General features: G+C 35.3%; 1 protein-coding gene across 8 annotated transcripts in view; it reads right to left on the reverse strand.

The window, feature by feature from the left end:
• ZRANB3 (zinc finger RANBP2-type containing 3) overlaps nt 1–21,409 on the reverse strand; it is a 183,897-nt gene that overhangs the window by 137,968 nt on the left and 24,520 nt on the right. For all 8 annotated transcript variants that reach the window (XM_054699685.1, XM_054699684.1, XM_054699683.1 and 5 more), the window contains one exon: nt 327–345. In XM_054699685.1, coding sequence (XP_054555660.1) covers nt 327–345 — 19 coding nt within the window. The remainder of the gene's footprint in view (nt 1–326; nt 346–21,409) is intronic.

Here is a 21,409-nt window from a genome sequence, read left to right on the forward strand (position 1 = left end):
GCCACAATTCAGAGCACAGTCATGTTTCCTTGGACAATAATATAGAATTTTGGGTAACTAATGTTAATACTAACATGTTTCAGGTGCACACAGCATGTGTGTGAGTGTGTGCATACAATGCCGTGCATACACAAGCTAGAACATGCACACACAAACATTCTTGTTTTTAGTCTTTTGGTACTTCCTCCCTGTCTTCTTTGTCCTCTCACCATATACAGACATATATAGACATATATGGCAAGACAAAAAGAACATGGTAAAACAGAAGTCACTAAAAATTGGTTGTGAAGTTTTATAAAAGGCATAAAAATCATGAAAATACTTACTTCATCAGCCACCATACACCTGAAAAAAATAAAAATAGAATCAAATTAATTTCTTAATTATTAAAGTTGTACACTAAAAATGGATCTACCATATGATCCAACGATTCCACTTCTAGGAATCTACCCAAAAGACACAAAAACACTAATTTGAAAGGAAATTTGCACTCCTATGTTTACTGCAGCACTGTTTATTATTTTATTATAATTAAGACATGGAAACAACATAAATGCCCAAAAGAGATGAAGGATCAAGAAGATGTGGTATATATACACAGTGGATTATTACTGAACAATTAAAAAAGATAACCTCATGATAATTGCAGCAATATGGATGGAGCTGGAAGGGATTATATTAAGCAAAGTCAATCAGAAGGAAAAAGATAAATATCAAATGGTTTCTCTTACATGCGGAACAGAGAAACTGAAGAAAGGGTGAGGAAAAAGACAAACCTTGCATCCTGACCACATATCTAAGGCACATATCAAAAATGGAGGAGAGAGAGGGGTCAAAACAGGGGCAGGAAGAGCACAGGGACTAATGTGACAGTTTATGGGTGATGTGGTGGGAGAACTACAGGGATCACACCTGAGGAAAGAAATAAAATGTTACCCAAAAATCATGGGTCTCCTGGTTGTGTAATAATGTGGGTCTCCTGGTTGTGCAAGGGGTTTTAAATCTCAGCACTATGAAGCTATTGGTAGCCACTGCAGCATGAGTTTGATCTCCAGCCAGGGAGCTGTCTTGCCTGCTGCTTCCCTCAGCAGTGTATTTCAGTAGATTTGCCTGTTCTGCATCCCACTCTGTCTCTGGTGAATCCTCTCACCCACTGCACCTTTGGCCTACACCCCAGCTCTTGTATGCATAAATAAAATAAATCTTTAAAAATATTAAACAATAATGTAAGAAAATAACAACAACAAAAAAATAAAGTTGACTATTTTAAAGTTCTAATTAAGTACCTTGTCACAAAATAGCTTACCAATGTTAAAGTACTAAACAAGAGAGAGGTGTTTATGTGTGCACGAGCACACAGGCCAGCGCTGATTTTAGAAGACACTCCAGCTGCCGACGGCATATGGTTATGTGGGAGTGTTGTAGCTTCAGAAGTACCATTTCCCACTGCCCACCCAAGAAGATAGCTACTATGACCCTTCAAAACTGCAGCTAAATGGCAAGTTTCTTGTATCAATGACTTCCCTCCTTAACCTTAAACCTTAAAATTGGTCTCCCTTAGAAGTAAGAAAAATGTTATATTAAAGTGCAAGAAAGCAAATGTCAGCTACATCTTAGCACGCACGTTATACATATAATTATGTGTTTTATTATATATGGAAAGCCTATTTTCAAATTGAATTTTGGTTTCTACTACTATTTTGTTCAATTTTCTCTGCCCTGTTCTTTCTTAGAAACCAACAGGAGTAAATTCCATCCATGGCAAACTGAGGACAGGGGCATAAACTGATGCCCTTAGAAGAAAAAGCAAAGATCCAAGAGATATTAGCAAGTCAGGATCATGAGGGGTGTGTACAGAACAGTGCATCATAAGGAGAAAGTGCATTACAGCGAGTCAATCACAAAGAGAAAAAGCAATCCCTTAACAGAGGGGATTTCTAAACAATTTTAAAAAATACTGGAATATTATAAAAAATAGACAGCAATAAGTTCCTATTTCTGTTTTTTCTCTTTATTTCCTCATTGTTTTATACCTTGACATACAATTATGAAAATGCTGGCAACATGAAACATATAGAGAACATCCTCCCTTCTTAAACTTTTAGAAGTAATTAGAGTAAGATGGGAGTATTTTTTTCTTTAAAGGTTTGATAAAATTTACCTGGCCCTGGGTTTTTGTTTTGGGGTTACTGTTTTTGATTACTGTTTCAATTTCCATGATTGTAGTCAGTTTAATCAACATCTGTTTCTTTCTAGTTTAGTCTTGGTAAACTAGTTTGTTCAGAATTTTTCCCTTTTCTTCAAGGTCATTGAATTTATTTACTGTTCACAGTAATTCATGTTCTTTTATAGTTCTATGCTATCTGTAGTAATTTTTCCCCTTGCATTTCTAATTCAGTTTATCAGTGTTTTATCTCTTCTTTATTTGCTTAGAAATTTATCATTTTTGTTTACCTGCTCAAAGAATAAATCCTTAGTTTCACTGACCTTTGGTATGTATGGTCTTTTAGATCTATTTCATTTACCTCCACCATCCAACTGGTTGTTTTTACCCAATTTATCATTCTCCTTTCTTTTCTGGTAACCAGTAACTTGGTCTAAAAGTTCATTTTTACTTTATTTAGTTCATTTGTTTCTTCATGTACATATGACTGATGTCAAATGGTGTTTGTCTTTATCTGTCTAACTTATTTCACTAAATATAATAGGCTCTGAGTCCATCCATGTTGTAAATGACAGGATTTTATCTTTTTTTTCTTGTAACTGACTAATATTCCATTGTATATACATACCACAACTTTTTAAGCCAATCATATCTTGAGGAGCACTTAGGTTGTTTCCAGCTGAAAAGAACAAGTATTAAAGAATGGTAGGGGACAAACACTTTACTTGAGTTAAGTTCAAAGGAGAACTGGAAAGAGGGAAAGGACACAATAGGTATAGATTGCTGTCTCAAGGATAACCCTTGCAGAGCTAAACAAGAGAACGTAGTAAATGGCAGGAATATTGGGTCGAGTGAAGATATTTTAAAAGACAAGATAGTGTAAATGGCCCTTAAACACCTTACTGACCCTATGAGTGTGATATCTGGTAGACAGATATCAACGTGGATCAGGAACCTGAGAATCAGGACAAGACAATAAAAAGGAGAAAGCAGCTGTGCAATGTGATAATAAAAGAAGTAAAAGCAAATGGCATTCTCATGTGTAAATTGTAGGAAGAAGGGGGAAATTCTTCATGGCTAAAACCTTGGGAAACATTGTCATTTTAAAAAGCAAAAGAAAGAAAGCAGAAGTATTCAAGGAGGAAAAGAAGGATCAGGGTTTAAGAACCATTCACAACAGTAAATGATTTCACCTCAAATAGCACAAATATGTTTCAAAAGATGAGCACTGAAGACCTATCAAAGTAAGTTAACAGGAGGTAACTTGTAAGAATCATGCAAAAGTAGTTAAGGTTGAAGGTGGTAAAAAATTGTGATAACTGATAGAGTAATCATAAAAGAATTTTGGTAGCAAAAAGTAAATAAATAAAAGATTAAAAATTAGGGCAATAACAATAGATCAATAGTGAGAGAAAATAAAAAAACAAGGATTATTGATAGAAAACTCAATGTGCAACTAAAATTTTAAAGGAGAAAATATAGTCAATTGAATTTGTCACTTCATAGAAATTTTATACCACATTTGAATGAAACTAAATTCTACTTTGTAAACAAAAGATTGCCTAAGTCATAGTTATCTGTAGAAATAAAAAATAGCTTTTTCTCTCATTGGGAAATAGCAAATATGATCTGAGTTATAGAGACTTTAATCTATAGCTACAAAGAAAACTTCCTGTATTAAAATATTGATTGTAATCGCCAGACCTGGTTTAGTGTGCCAATAGCTGTGTAATTCTATCTGAATTTTACAAGCAGTTCAGATTTCCACTGTTACAAAAAATAAATAATATTCCTTGTTCCAAATTCATTGTTAATTGCTTGAATAATAATTCATTCAGCTTGGCTGTAGGTTTACTAAAACTTTTAATTTCACTGAGTTGTTTCCAAAACCTTGATGTTGCCTGTATTAATCATCCATTTATGATATATCAAGACATATATACTTTAGTGCTTGCACCAACCATATCTTTGCATGCACATGAGACTTGCTATTTATAACACATATTCTCATACAGATAGAAAGTGAAAAACTAAACAGCATTATACTTTTCTGAGAAACATTTTATACACCAATTAAATTTCTAATCCAAGACTCACAGAACTGAACAATTTTTATTTAACTTGAAGTTTTCCTCCAATTTCTTTGTATTAAAAAAACTACCTCTCTATAATTAACACCCATATCTTTTTTGAATAATCATGTCTGCAAAAAGAAAACAGCAAATCTCTCCAAGAGAATATTTTGAATATACTGAGAATCCAGTGAGATGAACATATATAAGATAAGCAATAAGCTCGAGTCTGAATCTAAAGTAATGGATTCGGGTCTTGATACCTGACCACAGGATCTTCATAGTCAATCATGCATGCTTTGGCTCAGAAGTGAACTATTACATCAGGGAAGGTAACAACTGTCCTTACGGATGTTCATATATAACCTGTCCACAAGCACCAATGAACCACAACCTATATTTTCCTATGGTATATTTGGCCAACATTAACTTAATGTTACTTTAATAAATATCACTTATTCTTCCCTACAGACCATGCAGCAGGGGCCCTAGGTTTAGAAGATCAAATCTTAGCATATTTTTCCCATCACAGCAATGTCTTAAAATAATGTTCTAAAACTGTAAAAGCTCAGTATGATAAAAGTTCAACATGATAAAAGCTTTTAAAACAAATCTTTAATATTATCTATTTTTTTTCATTGGGCATATAATCACATATAAATGATTTAGGCAGTACAAAGTTGAAAACCTCTCTCAAATCCTTACTGCTTTAAGGTTTTGAACCGTGCTGCAGAGGCTGGGACAGCTTCACAGTGTGGTGTTCAACTGCCTGCACCACCAGGGGGGCCGCATTCTCACAGCTTTAAGTACCACTATATATAAGCATTTAAGACTTTTAGCATATGTTTCAGAACTACAACTAAAAATCTCTTTAGGAGATTTTTTCCTTCGCTATCCTGGTGTTATTATAACCCTGTACTGATATTTGCAACCAAAGTTAACTATGCCCTAGATAACAATAACAAAAATATCTAAAGTATTTAAACAATTGATTTGAGCCTGTAATTCTTAACCCCTGGATTAGAAAATTTTATAAAATAGAACTACAAAACAACAGTATTTATTCTGGTAGCATATCAAGTCAGTAGGCCTCATTTCTGTAAAAACTTAAAAGCACTGCTCTTATTTGCGAGGATATGATGAAATAGAGCTACACCTCTATAACTAGCCTCTTAGTCTCCTTTATTTCATGAAATAATGCTCTGAAGTAAACTGAGATGTAATCAAATGAAGTAAGGTAGAACTTTGCAAAGAGAAAGATATTATAAAAACTGTATTAGTATGATGGCAACGACAAGTTCTGTTTAATTAAAAAACTAAGTAACTATGTTAACTATCAGTAAGTAGACATTGGCAATGGATGAGAGTGAGCTAGAGAGGACAGCAATTCAAATTTAGCCACTATAAATGGAAGGAAATATGGCTAAAAACTGCTTTTGGGGTTTTCTCTTTTTTAAAAAGATTTATTCATTTATGTATAAAGAACTGGGGTACAGGCCAGATATGCAGGGGGTGAGAGGATTCACCACAGACACAGTGGGGAGCAGAACAGGCAGATCTACTGAAATACACTGTTGAGGGGAGCAGCAGGAGCAGCGGGAAAGACAGGAAAGGTCCACTGTGCCATGTGATTTAGCTCCCTGGCCAACCATGGATCCAACTAGTGCTACAGAGGCTGCAGATAGCTTCACAGAGCTGTGCTTAATCCCTTGCGCCACCAGTGAGGCCCTAAAAATTGGTTTTATAAACAGTTTCCATTACGATGATGTTCAAGGGCCTCCCCTGGTGGCGCAGTGGCGCAGCGGTTGAGCGCTGGGCTGCAAAGCTGCCCGCAGCCTCTACAGCACCGGTTCGATCCCCAGCCACCAGGCGAGGGTCCCACCTGGCACATAGACCTCTCCTGCTGCGCCCGCTGCTCCCTCAGCAGTGTATTTCGTCAGTCTGCCTGTTCTGTTCCCCGCTCTGGCTCTGGTGAATTCTCTCACCCTCCCGCGCTTCTGACTGTACCCAGTGCTTGTATAAATAAATAAATAAATCTTTAAAAAAAAAAAAAAAAAGATGATGTTCAAGAATCAACTCAAATGACTTAATCATTAAAGGGAATTAATACATTACATAAAACATTAACAAGATGTCCAGGAGTGGAATGGCTTTAGACTAGTTCATTAAGAGCCTATTCATGTTATCATTCTACTCTATTATCATCCTTAGTAGGTGTGAAGCAGTCCTGCTTCTGCTGCTATGCATGACTTTGAAAAACAAGTTAAAATAACATTTACTATTTTGTTTTGTTTTAGTTCTTTTTGTCTATTATGCATCACCACTCACACAGGAAAAATTTACAAATCTGTAGTCATTCCAAGGTATGTGAGATACGGATAACATGAATAGATCCTTTGAATTTTCATAAAGAATTGCCTTTTCTGTTAATGCACTAAATAAAAAATTACACTAGTCCCAAAAGTCTTATAATATCTCAAAAATATTATGCTTCATTAGTTTGACTTCATTAGCACAAAATTGCCCTATAACTTTTACTGATAAAGAGTAAAACAGGAAATAGTTTCTCTATCCTCCTAGAGGGTTCTTTAAAAAGGTGTATCTCAGCTGTTTTGAGAGAATTATTATTGTTTTCAGGATGTATAATAATTCCCACTGAGCTATTATTTCACATATTAGCTTTCACACTACTGCTTATTCTTGTTTATAAAACTGTTAGTCAAAAAAGTTAATTATTCCTATAGCAATTAGTGCAGAATTTTTAGGGCTTAATTAGACAGTAATATTCATTAGAATATTTTGGAATTAAAAACAAAAATATAATTCATACAAAAAGCAACTAAGAAGTAAGGCAGGTCTGTATAATCTAAAGTGGTTTTGTTAAGTAGTAAAAATGATTTACAGTGTTAAATTGTTTTGTTTATAAACACGTGTGCATCACTGATATTTAAATATTGATAGCTTGAGAAGTAAGTTAAATAGTTTTGTTACAAATCTGGAGCATTTCTCAGAACATAATAGGACACTACCCTTTTGTTTATGAATTCCTTTTGTCAGGTTTTTAAATATATTGAGTTATATCAATAAAACATGAACATTTCTAATAAAATGTCTACTTGTAAAGATGTGGGAGCCAAGCATATATATGTTTTTTAATTTCCATAACCACCAAGTACACATTATTTATTTTGTCATTCACCATATAAACCTTTGAGCAGCAAACACAGTGTTAAGTCCTTACTCTGAGCAAGAGACAAACATGTAAATACAAGGATACTAAATCTTACTAATGTAATATTGAAGTCCTTTAGGATAAAGGCTGTAAGGCAGAAAAGGGAACTAGTCACTATTTTCCAAATATGCAATAAGACATGCAAAAACATTAAAATATTACCTGGATTCAAAATAAAAGCCTCTAATCTGAACAGGCATTTTTCCAAAGAAAATATATCAACAGGCACATGAAAAGGTATATATCATCTCCCATTATTAGAGTCATGAAAATCAAAATAACAATGAACTATCAGATCACACTTGTGAGAACGGCTATTACTAAAAGACAAGAAACAGTAAGTGTTGGGGAGAATGTGGAGAGAAGGGAGCCCTTGTCTACTACTGATGGGAATGTAAATTGGTGCAGCCATTATGAAGACCAGTATGTAGATTCCTCAAGATATTGAAAAATAAGTTCCATACAGGGCTTCCCTGGTGGCGCAAGGGGTTAAGACGCAACCTATGAAGCTGTCCACAGCCACTACAGCATGAGTTCTATGCCTGGCCAGGGAGCTACCCACATGGCGCAGCAGACCTCTCCTGATTCGCCTGCTGCTCCCCTCAGTGGTGTGTTTCAGTCGATCTGCCTGTTCTGTTCCCCATTCTGTTTCTGGTGAATCCTCTCACCACCACCACCCCCCCCACACACACACCTCTGGCCTGTACCCCAGTTCCTGTATTCATAAATAAATAAATCTTAAAAAAAAGTAAAAAAAAAAATTAAGCTCTATACAATCCAGTTATTCCATTTCTGGGTATTTCTGCCCACCTGAAGAATGAAAAAAAAAAAAAAAACAAAAACAACCACACTAATTAGAAGAAATATATGCTCCCCCACGTTTACTACAGCATTATTTACTTAAACCAAGAGTTGGAAAACACCTAAGGTCTCATTAAAAGAAGATGGGATAGGAAGATCTTAGATGTATACACAATTACACAATGAAATATACACAGATACACACAAAATATATATATATATATAAAGATGAAATACTATCATTTGCAACAACGTGGACGGACCTAGGAGATATTTTTTTAAGTGAAATAAGTCAGGCACGATTTCACTAATGTGCTACAAGAGACAAAACAAATGGAATAAAACAAAAGTAATCTTTTAGAGTATAAGACAAAATTAGTGGCTATGAAAAGAAAAGGGGGAGGAGGGAGTAAATAAATAAGGTAAAAGAGTGAAACATTCTTCAGAGATTTAAAGAATTGAGGGCCTCCCTTGGTGGCGCAGGGACTAAAATCTCAACACTATCAAGCTATCACCAGCATGAGTTGGATTCCTGGCCAGGGAGCTAACCCACATGGTGCAGCAGATCTCCCCTGTCTCACCCACTGCTCCCCTCAGCAGTGTATTTCAGTCAATCCACCTGTCCTGATTCCCACTCTGTCTCTGGTGAATCCTCTCACATCCATACCTCTGGCCTATATCCTAGTTCTTATATGCATAAATAAATAAAAATAAATCTTTTTTAAAAAAGACTTAAAGAATTGAAAATATTAGCTCTGAAGAATTAGAAATTTTAAAGTGCAAGGTTGGAGGATACCAAGAGATAGTTATTTTCCATAAAGTGCCTTATAGAGCTGTTAAACATTTAAATTATATACACATAAAGCAAAACAAAACAAATAGACAATTATAAACTAGAGACATCCTGCATGGAGGAGGAGGGAGCGGGATCAGAGGAGGAAGGGAGGAGCACAGGGGACTGAAGTGATGGTGCATGGGTGCATTGGTGAAGGAAATTCTCTGGGGATTATACCTGGGGAAGGTTCGAGAAGCAAACATTCTTTAAAAATGAACAACGATGTAAAAAGTATATAAATAAAAATAAAAATTAAAAACTTTGGGAAAAAAAGTAAAAGTAAAAATAAAACCAAGACCTTTTCGTGGGTTAAAACAAACCAGTTATAAAAAGAAAGATTCATTTTTTATTATGAAAACTATGGTTTCTTAATGGCAAGAATATGACAAGCAATATACTTTTTCACTATGTTCAGTGCAAGAAACCTCCATAAACAATTATTCCACAGAATTGAATCTATACAGGTCAACAAACATTTACTGAGTTCCTAATGTGTAATATGCTCTAAAGATAAAAAGACAAAAAGTCCCAAGATGAAAAGTTCTAAAGATATGTATGCTTAGTCCAAATTAAAATGTGTGAATATTTATTCACATTGATGAACAGTAGTCACATAAAATAGGAATTAATCTTATTCCCTCGGGCTAGTGGGTCTTAATCATTGTACCAAGGGGAAGAAGTCAGAGATAGAAAAATTTCAACTTAATACTAGCTTTCCCATAATAAAAATAAATCAATTTCAAAACTTAATGTAGACATACAATCATCAAAATGAACATGGCATTTGCATAAGGATTGATAAATGGATCTGAAAGTAGAGATATAAGGCCACATATAATGGGTTTTTGACAAATGTACCAAGGTAATTAAAGTGTACAAAGGAGTTTGTGTTTTTTTTTTTTTTTACATGAATAAAGCTAGAATAATGAATAATTGGACATCTATGTATAAAAACAAAAACAAAACTCTCAACTCATAACTCACATAATAAAAAATACTAAGTTGAAATGGATAACAGGATAGTAAGAATTAAAAATATTAAAATTGTAGGTAAAAATGAATTGTAGAAAAATCTTTGTGATTTTGGGTTAGGTTTTTTCCTTAGTTATGACAAACTGTTGATAAATTGGCTTCAACAAAATTAACATCTGTACTGCTAAGACAAATTACAGGCTGGGAGAATAAGTAATAGCTTTTAAAAGACTTGGCCCACCTTCCTGTCTCACCTGCTCAGCAGTGTATTTCAGTCAGCCTGCCTGTTCTGCTCCCCACTCTGTCTCGGTGAATCCTCTCACCCCCCCGCACCTCTGGCCTGCACCCCAGCTCTTGTATGCATAAATAAATAAATCTTTAAAAAAAAAGACTTGGTCCAGATATACAAATAACTTAAAATTCAATAATAAAAAGAATACAATTATTAAGATGGGCAAAATATTTGAATAGACATATTACCAATAAAAATGCACACACAATCAGTATGCACACAAAATGTGCTCAATATCATTAGTCATCTGAAAACTGCAAATTAAAGCCACCATGAGATACCATAACACATCTGCTAGAATGGTTGAACTAAAAGATATATGACAAAAATGTAGCCAAGGATTTGGAGTAACTAGAAACCTCATATATTTATGATAGGAAAGAAAAAAAATTCCTACTTTAAAATGACACAACAGCAATCTATATAAAATTAAACATACATTTACCATATGTCCTAGCAATCCTATTCCTAAGTATTTACCCAAGAGAAATAAAAATGTTGACACAAAGACCTGCATGTAAATGTTTACAGTTTTATCTACAATCATGAAAAACTGTAAACAATTCCAAATGTCCATTAATATGTTGATAAACAACTTGTAAATATCCATAGAATGGAATATTATTCATCAATAAAAAGGAATGATACATTCAACAAATGAAGACGTACTTAGAAGGAATTGTGAAAGAATCCAGAGAGAAAATACTCATTCTATATGATTTAGTTATATGCAGTTTAGAAAAAAAAATTACAGAGACAGAAATCAGATCAGTTTTACCAAGTGCTAGAAAATGATGGAGAGAACTGATTACAAAGAGACACAAAGAAACTTCCTAGGGTGATAGGTCTCTACTTCCATCTAGAAGTAGATGATGATGATTATATCAGATTGCATAAATTTGTCCAGACACACTAAACTACATACTTTAAAAAGATATTTTAGCTACATGTAAATTATATTTCAATAAATCTTTTAAAAAGTATTTTAACAATGAACCATTATTAGAGATAAGCATGTCAGCACGACATACTTACAATTCAAATTATTGAGATTAATTATAAAATTTAAAAAGTCAACATGTTCTGTGTACTCAAGTAATTTTTAAGATGAAATAATCTTCTTGCCTTAAAATTTAGAAAGTTGTAGGAAGATGTTAGAATGAAGAAGTTACCAAGATGTACTTATTTCTCCCCAGCTCCATGAAGATATCTTTGGGTAAAATAGTAGACTTTGATTAGTTTACAGCTGGGAAGAGTATATCAAAATCCAAATTCCAACCTATGCATCTTGGGCTGGAACTATGGAAAGTCTAGTTAAACTGAGGCAGATCACAAAGTAGCCTCTGTAGATAAGGAGGAATGAAATCACTGGAACATAAGAACTTGACATAAATCTGAGTTAAATAAGCAGTTGGTTAAAGATGGGACACATAGGCTTATCCTATGGTGGAATTTTCAAATTCTCACAATCAAATAAAAAATACTAAATGAATTTGGCAAGTAAAGGTAATTTTGGGTGAGGGTTACCCATGCAAAAACTCAGATGTCCCAAACATTAAAACTGGTTATGAGTTCTTGAGATGCTTGTAAAATTTTTGAGACAGTTTGAAGATTTATTTTATTCATTTATGCATACAAGAACTGGGGTGTAAACCAGAGGTGCGAGGAGCGGGGGTGAGAGGATTCACCAGAGAGAGAGGGGAGTAGAACAGGCAGCGGGAGTAGAACAGCGGAGTAGAACAGCTGAGGGGGGCAGCGGGGGAGACAGAAAAGGTCTGCTGCACCATGTGGGTTGCTCCCTGGCCTGCTGGGGATCAAAGATTGGGGATCAAACTCGTGAGTGCTACAGTGGCTGGTGATAGCTTGATAGCGCTGTCTTTAAATCCTGCGCCACCAGGGAGGCCCTATTTCTCATTTTCTTCAAAGGTAGTAGGTACGAATTTAATAAATTATACTCCTTGCCCCAATAAGATTCTCAGGATCAAATTCAATTAGGTATTCTATTTTTGCCTTTAAAAAGATGTATTTTTATCACATATAAATCATATCAAATACTAATTATTATTCCACAGAGCTGTGATGTCCATTATACTAACCACTAGGCAAATTAGATTTAAATTAAATTAAATTTAAAAATTCAGTCCTTCAGTCACACTAGGCACATTTGAAGTTCTAAACAGCCATAGTAGTAGCTAGCAGGTACTGTATTAGACAGTGAAAGATAAAGAACATTTCCTTCATCACAGAAAATTCTATTAGCTGGTGATAGAGAACAGGCTTGAAAAATGATTGATGAGGTCTACATTCCCATTAAAGATGAGCACAAGAAATTTATATGATGATGTTCATCACTCCTGGATATTTCATGCATACATTATTTATAAATTATATTATGAATAAGAATGACAGGTTTGACCTTCATAACTAAATAAACACTAAACAAAATACCTATAAACTAGGTTTGGTAACAAGGACATATAGTAGATTTTTTGCTGTCAGTAATCAATATTAATATAATAATAGATTATGGTATTATAGATCAGTACCATAGATCAGACCCAAGTATGGGTCTAAAATTGTGAACTTATTAACTTGAAATACTGTACTTGGACTAGCCAGACTGCTCTGAATTTGTTCTTTGGCATCAGGGTATGATGAAAAAGACATTAGTTCTAAAGTCAAACAACTTATTCAAATAGGAGTTCTGCCATTTTCTGGCTAAGAAACATTAAATTCATTGAGCCCAGTTTATTCATTAGCAAAATTTAGCTAGTGTATGTTTCAAAGTTTTAAGAAGGATTAAATAATTTAAAACATGTAAATCAGTAAGCAGAGTCTCTAGGCAAAGTAAAAATTCAATAAACATTCCAGCCTGGAAAAGACTGAATTGTATAAGTTCAAATTAAAAGGCAATAATTTAAAATAAAAACATTAATTATTTTAAGGTATTCAATCTTCAGATAGATATACTTGTACATACATATGAGCAAATTGCTGTGCCACTAAAAAACATTTAAAGGACTGAGTAAAACACTAATGACCCTAACAGATACTTTCTCTAGCAAATCTACAAGTACAAGAATCTTCCTTAGTTTGGTTGATCGCAAGCTCCTACTTTCCTGTAAATGATGACAAAGATTACCTGAACAATTTGTTCCAAAGGGCTGCAACCAATTATAGAAATAATCTACAGTTATGATTCCATATAACTAACTAAGTACATACTATCAAATACACCTAGTATTTAAATTCTACGATTTGCTTAAAAGAAATTCCCTGGAGGGATAATGCTTGGGAGGATCTATTTGGGTTGGTAACTATTTTTTTTTCTTTTTAAGTTTTTGTCTGATAGTTTTATTAGAAAACTTAGCAATCTGCTAAAAATAGAAAAAAAACTAAAAGCCATTGGGTTGGTAACTATTGAAGCTGATGGTTATATGAAGTTCATTACATCATTCTGCTTTTGCTATGTATTTGAAAAGATGTACATTAAACATTTAAAACAATGTTAAGGGAGGATAATATAAGTAATTACAAATTCTAAGTTACCTAATAGGTAACTTGCAATATTCTTGTCATTTCTGAAAATTATAGAGGTCTTGGTTACAATTGTCAATTATCCTTGTTTTTCCTTCTGTTTTTTAAAAAAAATTAACGGAACATTTCCCTTGATTGACATAAGTATAAACTAGCATTGGCCACAGAAATTGACCTTAGAATTATATGTTTGGGAACTAAGTTTAATTCAGGAAAAATCAAACACTTTGACCATGGAGGAAAAAGTTCCAAATCTATTCATATATAAAACCAGACCCTTGTTACAGTTTGCTGCATCTGTGGAAGATACAAATATCCACAATTCTCATAATTTAAGAATGCAAAAATGACATAAAAAAAGGCTGAACTGTAAAATTTCAAAGATGTGATATATTAAATTTTAAAAGACAGGTTAAAATCAATTCTTGAAACCAAATTGAGCTGCTATCATTTTTACATAAACTTACTAGAAAAATTTTAGATAAACTTACCAGTGATTCTACAGGACAAGGTTTTTTGTTTGAGCTTTTTCCCTTAAAAAATTTTAAGAGTGGATATAATACAGCTTAGCCAAGTAAGTTCCCACCCTTTGTGTTCTTCATCTTCCTCTTTAATAGACCCAGAGCTTTCAAATGTCTTCAGAGTCAGGGTAAAAATGGCAGTGGTAACAGGCGGAACATGTGGAGACCCAAGAATCTTACATCATTCTTACAACCTGGAGTACAAGTTATAAATTGGCAATCTGGTTTATAAGAGTATCTGTTTTGGCCTCAGAATGTTTTTTGGAAATTCACATTAATTGTGAACTTTAAAATCCAGACAATTTTATCAAAAAATGTTGGAAAAGCTGAGAAATCTGCCAATAATGGATGGGTCCTCTGGCATTACATATTGTGCATTGCAATAATTGGCTGGAAACTCCTTTTTTCCTCTTGAGATTTGAGGTATGTCATATTTTGCAATCTACTTGCCACAATGGTGATGGGTTATCTGCCTAGACACTAAAAGTTGGTTTCAAGAAAGTTGGTATTCTGAAAAGAACCTACGGTAAGAAAGTTAACTAGGGGGCCTCCCGGTGGGGCAAGGGGTTAAGATGCAACCTATGAAACTATCTGCAGCCACTGCAGCACGAGTTTGAACCCTGGCCACGTAGCTGACCCACATGGCACAGCAGACCTCTCCTGACTTGCCCGCTGCCTGTTCTGTTCCTCACTCTGTCTCTAGTGAATCCTCTCATCTCCCCACACTTGTGACCTGTACTCCAGTTCTTGTATGCATAAATAAATCTTTTTTTAAGATTTATTTATTTAATTTATTTATTTATTTATTTATTTATTTATTTATACAAGCACTGGGTATAGTCAGAAGCACGGGAGGGTGAAAGAATTCACCAGAGACAGAGCGGAGAGCAGAACAGGCAGACTGACGATGTACACTGCACTGCTGAGGGGAATAGCGGTGGCAAGAGAGTCTGCGCGCCATGTCGGACCCTTGCCTGGCAGCCGGGGATCGAACTGGTGCTGCAGAAGCTGTGGGCATCTTCGCAACCCAGCGCTCAACCGCTGCACCACCGGGGAGGCCCAATAAATAAATCTTTTTTGAAAAATGGGCAGAAGAGCTCAAAAGACACTTCTCCAAAGGAGATGCAAATGGCCAACAGGCCTATGAAAAAATGTTCAACATCACTTATTAGCAGGGAAATGCAAATCAAAATCACAATGAGATACCACCTCACACATGAGAATGGCCAATATTAAAAAAGCTAGAAATAACAAATGTTGGCAAGGATATGGAAAAGGAACACACTTAACTGTTGGTGTGAATGCAAATTGGTCCAGTCACTATGGAAAACTGTGTGGAGATTCCTCAAAACACCAAAAATGGATCTACCATATTATCAGGCAATTTCACTCCTAGGAATCTACCCAATTTGAAAGGAAACCTGAACTCCTTGTTTATTTCAGCACTGTTTACAACAGCTAAGATGTGGAAATAACCTAAATACCCAAACTGATGTATGGATTAAGAAGATGTGGTATATAGGGCCTCCTTGGTGGCCTAGGGGTGAAGTCTCAGTGCTATCACTGCTACAGCCTGAGTTTGATCCCCACCCAGGGAGGTAACACACATATGGCACAGCTGAAACCTTCTTTCTCACCCGCTGCATCCCTTAGCAGTGTATTTCAGTAAATCCACCTGTTCTGCTCCCCTCCATCTCTGGTGAATACTCTCACCCCCTGCACCTCTGGCCCACACCCCAGGTCTTCTACAAGCAAAAAAAAAAAAAAAATTAAAAAGAAGATGTGGTATATACACAATGAAATACTACTCCACAATCAATAATCTCAGGCCATTTGCAGCAACATGGATGGAGCTGTAAGGAATTATGCTAAGTGAAATGAGTAAGAAGGAATAAGATAAATATTGGATGGTTTCACTTATATATGAAATACAGACACACCAAGCAAAGGATCACGAAAATGACAAACTTCTAAGGTGACCATAGATCAGAGGCATACAGAAGGGGAGCACAAGGGGAAGGGGTCAAAACAGGGAAGGGATGAGCACAAGGGACTATGGAAATGGTTCACAGTTGCTACGATAGTGGGAGAACTATGGGAATACACCTGGGAGGAGAAATAAAATATTGTACAAAAATGAACAATGATATAAGAAAAGAAATTAATTATTAAAAAAAGTGGAATGGTATTCCCCCAGTTATTGGTGTATAGTAGGTTATATGAATAATTTATAAATAGACTTACCAAAGGAGATCCACATAAAATATTGTAGGTTAGAAAATCCTTAGTTCTTGTTGAAACTTAAAGTTCATATAAACATTTTCCCATTAAATGGTAATTAACTGTTCTCATAAGAACGTAATGAAATCTATGTCCAGAAGTATAAGTCTGAGTTATTAAACATTTATTTTCAACTTCACATACATATTCAGTTTCATGTTCTACAAACTGACTCAACCCACTAATAAAAAAAGAGGAATTTTTAAAAAATAGAAATGCCATTGCTGTGTATTTTCACCAAATTCCCTCTACAACAGCCAGTGTGATTACATGCTGAGCACCATCAACTGTCACTTGACTTGAATTTACACTTTAAAAAGTTTTCATGAAAACATTTCAAAATGAAGAAAAAAATTAAGGTTGAAATTGAAATTTTGAAATGATGCCCTGATATAATTTTAAATAAGGTAATTAAAATACACATTAATAAGTAAATAGCATATTCACCATGAAACGCAATTTATCCTACCACATCATATTTATTGAGTAGAAAAATAAAGTTGATGGTTTCATGTAACATATTTTGCAAATAAAGTAGCTGATGATCTAAATTAGATACCTGAAGAGAAATATCCCCTTAAATGATGAAGGCTAAGAAGAGAGTCACTAACATGATGAATAATCTGAGAACCACAGGTATAAAGAAATTGTAACTGAGGCTAAAGAGCACAAAAGAAAAAAAACTTATCTAACTTTCTCCCTGAGGCTGAATTTGCAGATAGCAAAAATAACAACAACCTTGAACTGAGCACCAAGGCAGCCTGGAAATTAAAAACACAAAGGGTCAACCCAGAGGCAGGGCACCTAGAAAAAAATGAATATTGGCCCTGGATTCCTCTTAGAAATAAGTCTTTTCTAATTGGTTTGGAGGTAAGGGACCCCTTCTCAGAGCCATGGTCACTATTACCATAATATGCTTCTTTCAATCTTTGACTCGTCTCCTGAATTAGGTTCCTTCATCTCCAAAAGGCTGAAGACATTAAAACTTCTAAATAATTATAACTCATGGGCAGAAACAATTGGGATTACAACTCTGTGAAAACCAGTCATACTGACAATATTGTCATATTGTCGGAAACCTGAAAAGATCAGAAAACCAAACAAAGTCAGTTGAAACAAGATGGAGGTAGAAGTCAAGGATTAAGTCATAATCTCATATCATAGTATAAAAAGCCTACTAGGGCCTCCCTGGTGGCACAAGGGGTTAAGTCTCAGCACTATCAAGCTATTGCCAGTCATGGCAGCATGAGTTCGCTCCCTGGCCAAGGAGCTAACCCACATGGCACAGCACACCTCTCCTGTCTTACCTGCTGCTTCCCTCAGCAGTGTATTTTAGTAGATCTGTCTGTTCTGCTCCCACTCTGTCTCTGTGAATCCTCTCACCCCCCCACACCTCTGGCCTACAGCCCAGTTCCTCTATGCAAAAATAAATAAAAATAAATCTTAAAAAAAAAAAGCATGCCTACCAGTACCTGACAGATCAACACCAAAGTGAGAAAATAGTATCTCCCTTTGCTTGGTATTCAGTCATATAAGTCCCTTTTTCTCCCCCAGTTTGGGGGGAAGGCCTTTGAGATAATAGTCCACCATATCCTCAGGTTTGTTGGTATCTGATTAAATATAATTTTCATTTCACCAGCTCATATCTGTAGAGATTTGCTTTATGAGCAACAAGTGGCCAGAACTCCCCCTCAAATTCCTATAACAAATGGGTGAATAATTTTAGGACAATCAGACATGATGGTAGTAGGCACAATAGATATTATCCTGTACTGTCAGTATGAGACGTAGGGGCACTCAAGGACCCCAAACAATTAAGGGGTGTAAACTTTGAAAGGCATTCACACATACAAAGGCAAAGGAAGCAGACTTACTGTGAAAGATTTTTAGCAGAAGTAATGCACACAGTAAGAGAAGAAAGGACATTTCTTTTTTTTTTTTTAAGATTTCTTTTTTTTCCTTTATACAATAGCTGGGGTATAGGCCAGAGGTGCGGGAGGGTGAGAGGATTCACCAGAGACAGAGTGGGGAGTAGAACAGGCAGACAGACCGAAAGCATTGCTGAGGGGAGCAGCGGTTGTGACAGGAGAGGTCTGCCGCACCATGTGGGAATCTCCCTGGCTGGCTGGGAATAGAACCCATGCTGCAGAGGCTGCGGACAGCTTCACAGCACTGTCCACCCACTGCACCACCAGGGAGGCCCAAGAAAGGATATTTCTAATAAAACTTAAAATTACTGATCCCTTCAAGGACAAATGCACAACGCAACAGTGTTGGCCCAAAAACTTGCCACCAGGCTAAGGTACTTTCAGGCAAAGAATCACAAGAAAGAGGTTAGGCAAGTCTCAGAAGACTGGGACAGAAGAAGACACTCAAAGCTCAAAATACACCACATAACCCAACATGAAACCAAGATAGCAGTTGCCATTGTCTCTGTCAATAACCAGGAGCAGCTTCCCCATGTGTCTCCAAGTATTTCTTTATGTCTCTCCACATGTTTCTTCCAAGACTCCTTCCCAGCATTAGCAGGGTACAGGAGCAAAAGAGAATAGGGATGCTGAGTACTGCCCCTAGTTTCCAATAGCTCCCGCAGGAAGTCCAATTCATGGCATACTAGACATAAGCCAATGCAGCTACATATTTAAGTGGGGCAGAGAAAGTAAAGTCTCCCCTTCACAGAGGTCCATCTGCAACAGTACCTTTCTGGATGCTTATATGCTGGCAAACAATCAAGCAAGCATCAGGCACACTGATAAAAGACTATATAAATGTTTATTAATAACATGTATATCTCTTGTAAACATGGGAGAGACCCAACATGACTGAGTAACTGGTCCATGTGGTTGAGACACCATCTTAAATAGCTTAGATAAAATAAGGAAGGTTGGGGGAGGGAAATGGAAGTTCAGTTAGGGTATTATGGATAAAAGGAAGGTCTGGAGATTTAAATTCTGCCTTCCCTATTAAAAAGTAGGATCAAAAAAAGGGTGGTGGGAATTTTGCGGGGACTATAACCAAGATGAAAATGCATATATTGTACAAAGATGAAAAATGATGTAAAAAATGTATAAAATAAATAAATAAAAAATAAAAAATAAAATAAAAAAAATCATAACATCAAAAAAATTTGAGCCTCCTTAACAAATTAAACATGCTTACATTAGGTTAAAAAAAAGAGAGATAAGGAGATCAGAACTTCTTGGGAGAGTCCCTTATGAAAAGAAATTTATATATGAGTATCAAAAGTAACTTTCACCCAGTCTTCAGAGGCCCTCTATGAAATAAACTTCTTCTCAAAGACATGTTTTGACATGGCAGATTTTAGTTCCACTAAAATAGTAATTCTCAACTATATATAAGGACCTTGCAGAAACAGTGTTCAGTTGCTATTATGGGAGGCAGCATGGTGTGGTGGAAAATGTAGGTTATCCCAAAGTTCAAATTCAGATCTTGCAACTAAAAGTTGTTCAAGATCTTGACTGAACTGTTTGACTTACATGGGTATCCATTTCACATCCATTAATTGAAGGATCCTTCAGCTTTAGAAGTCCATGGTTCTGTGATACGAAAAGTTATTGATGTAAAAATACTCAGGAAAAGTTTAGATTTGCTAAGCGTAATGCTATGACTACTATTGTAGATAGCAAGTTTCCATTTTGTATGAGGTAGATGAGTTGTAAGAGTTATGTCTCTCATAGTCAATCCCTCTTCTTATGGCTTAGTTTGTATTTCTTGCTGCGTATATTCCATATAGTCTTAGACCCAGACTTGAGTTTATGCCAAGTGACTTTCATTTTCTGCTTTCATTTAAACAACTGAGCAGTATATTACCTCAGTATTTTCCCTTGAACCATGCTTTCTTGGTTAAGGCTTTCTAACCATACATAGTTCTTTCAGGTATTTATCAGTGATCAGTTAAACACAACTTGCACCAGAGAAGCAGCCCAGTAGTCTGACACCTGGTACATATTGACCATCTCTAACATCCCAACACCAATCTTGAATTCTACTTCTGTCTCTGATACTATGAAGCATTAACAAAATCAAGCATTATCTACCTCAATTTATTTATCCACACATAGTAGAAGGAACATGTAACGTAATAAAATTAAAGAGAAAATGATGAAAAATAAAGATGCCTCATGAATTCAAACAACGATCACCATAAGATAAAAATATGATTAATTACAACTACAAACTAAATCACTGAGTCCTTGTTATCAAACTAACTTTTTATTGAAAAGAAAAGGCTCATGGGGAATTACAAATCAGCATTTTCCCATCTTTGCAATATAGCCTAATTAGAATTTTAACTGCTACACTTCACAAACACAGATATGCATATGTGATATATACAAATATACACAAATATCACAAAATATTAGGACTTACTTAAAATGCTTTCATACGTCCTCTTTACTAAATGAGTAGTTCATGAATATAATATTGGTTATTTGATCACAGCTGTAGTTACATGATAAAGTATGAAATTCTAAGAAAAATTTCTGGTCATGAGTTATTTTAATAATTACCTAATTAAGACCATAATTAATAATTTTAAGTTCCTTTTTATAAAATTTTACCATAATAATTAATATTAGAAATCAGTTTGAGTAGTATCTCATTTTGAGAACATGAAACAGATAAGTTGCCTGTTAGACTCCGCAAGACCGACAGACAACACAACAGAAAGCACATACATG

This window comes from Talpa occidentalis, unplaced genomic scaffold (genome assembly GCF_014898055.3).
Source record: "Talpa occidentalis isolate TD23 unplaced genomic scaffold, MPIMG_talOcc4v2.1 talOcc4.3, whole genome shotgun sequence".
In the NCBI taxonomy this organism is placed as follows: domain Eukaryota; kingdom Metazoa; phylum Chordata; class Mammalia; order Eulipotyphla; family Talpidae; genus Talpa; species Talpa occidentalis.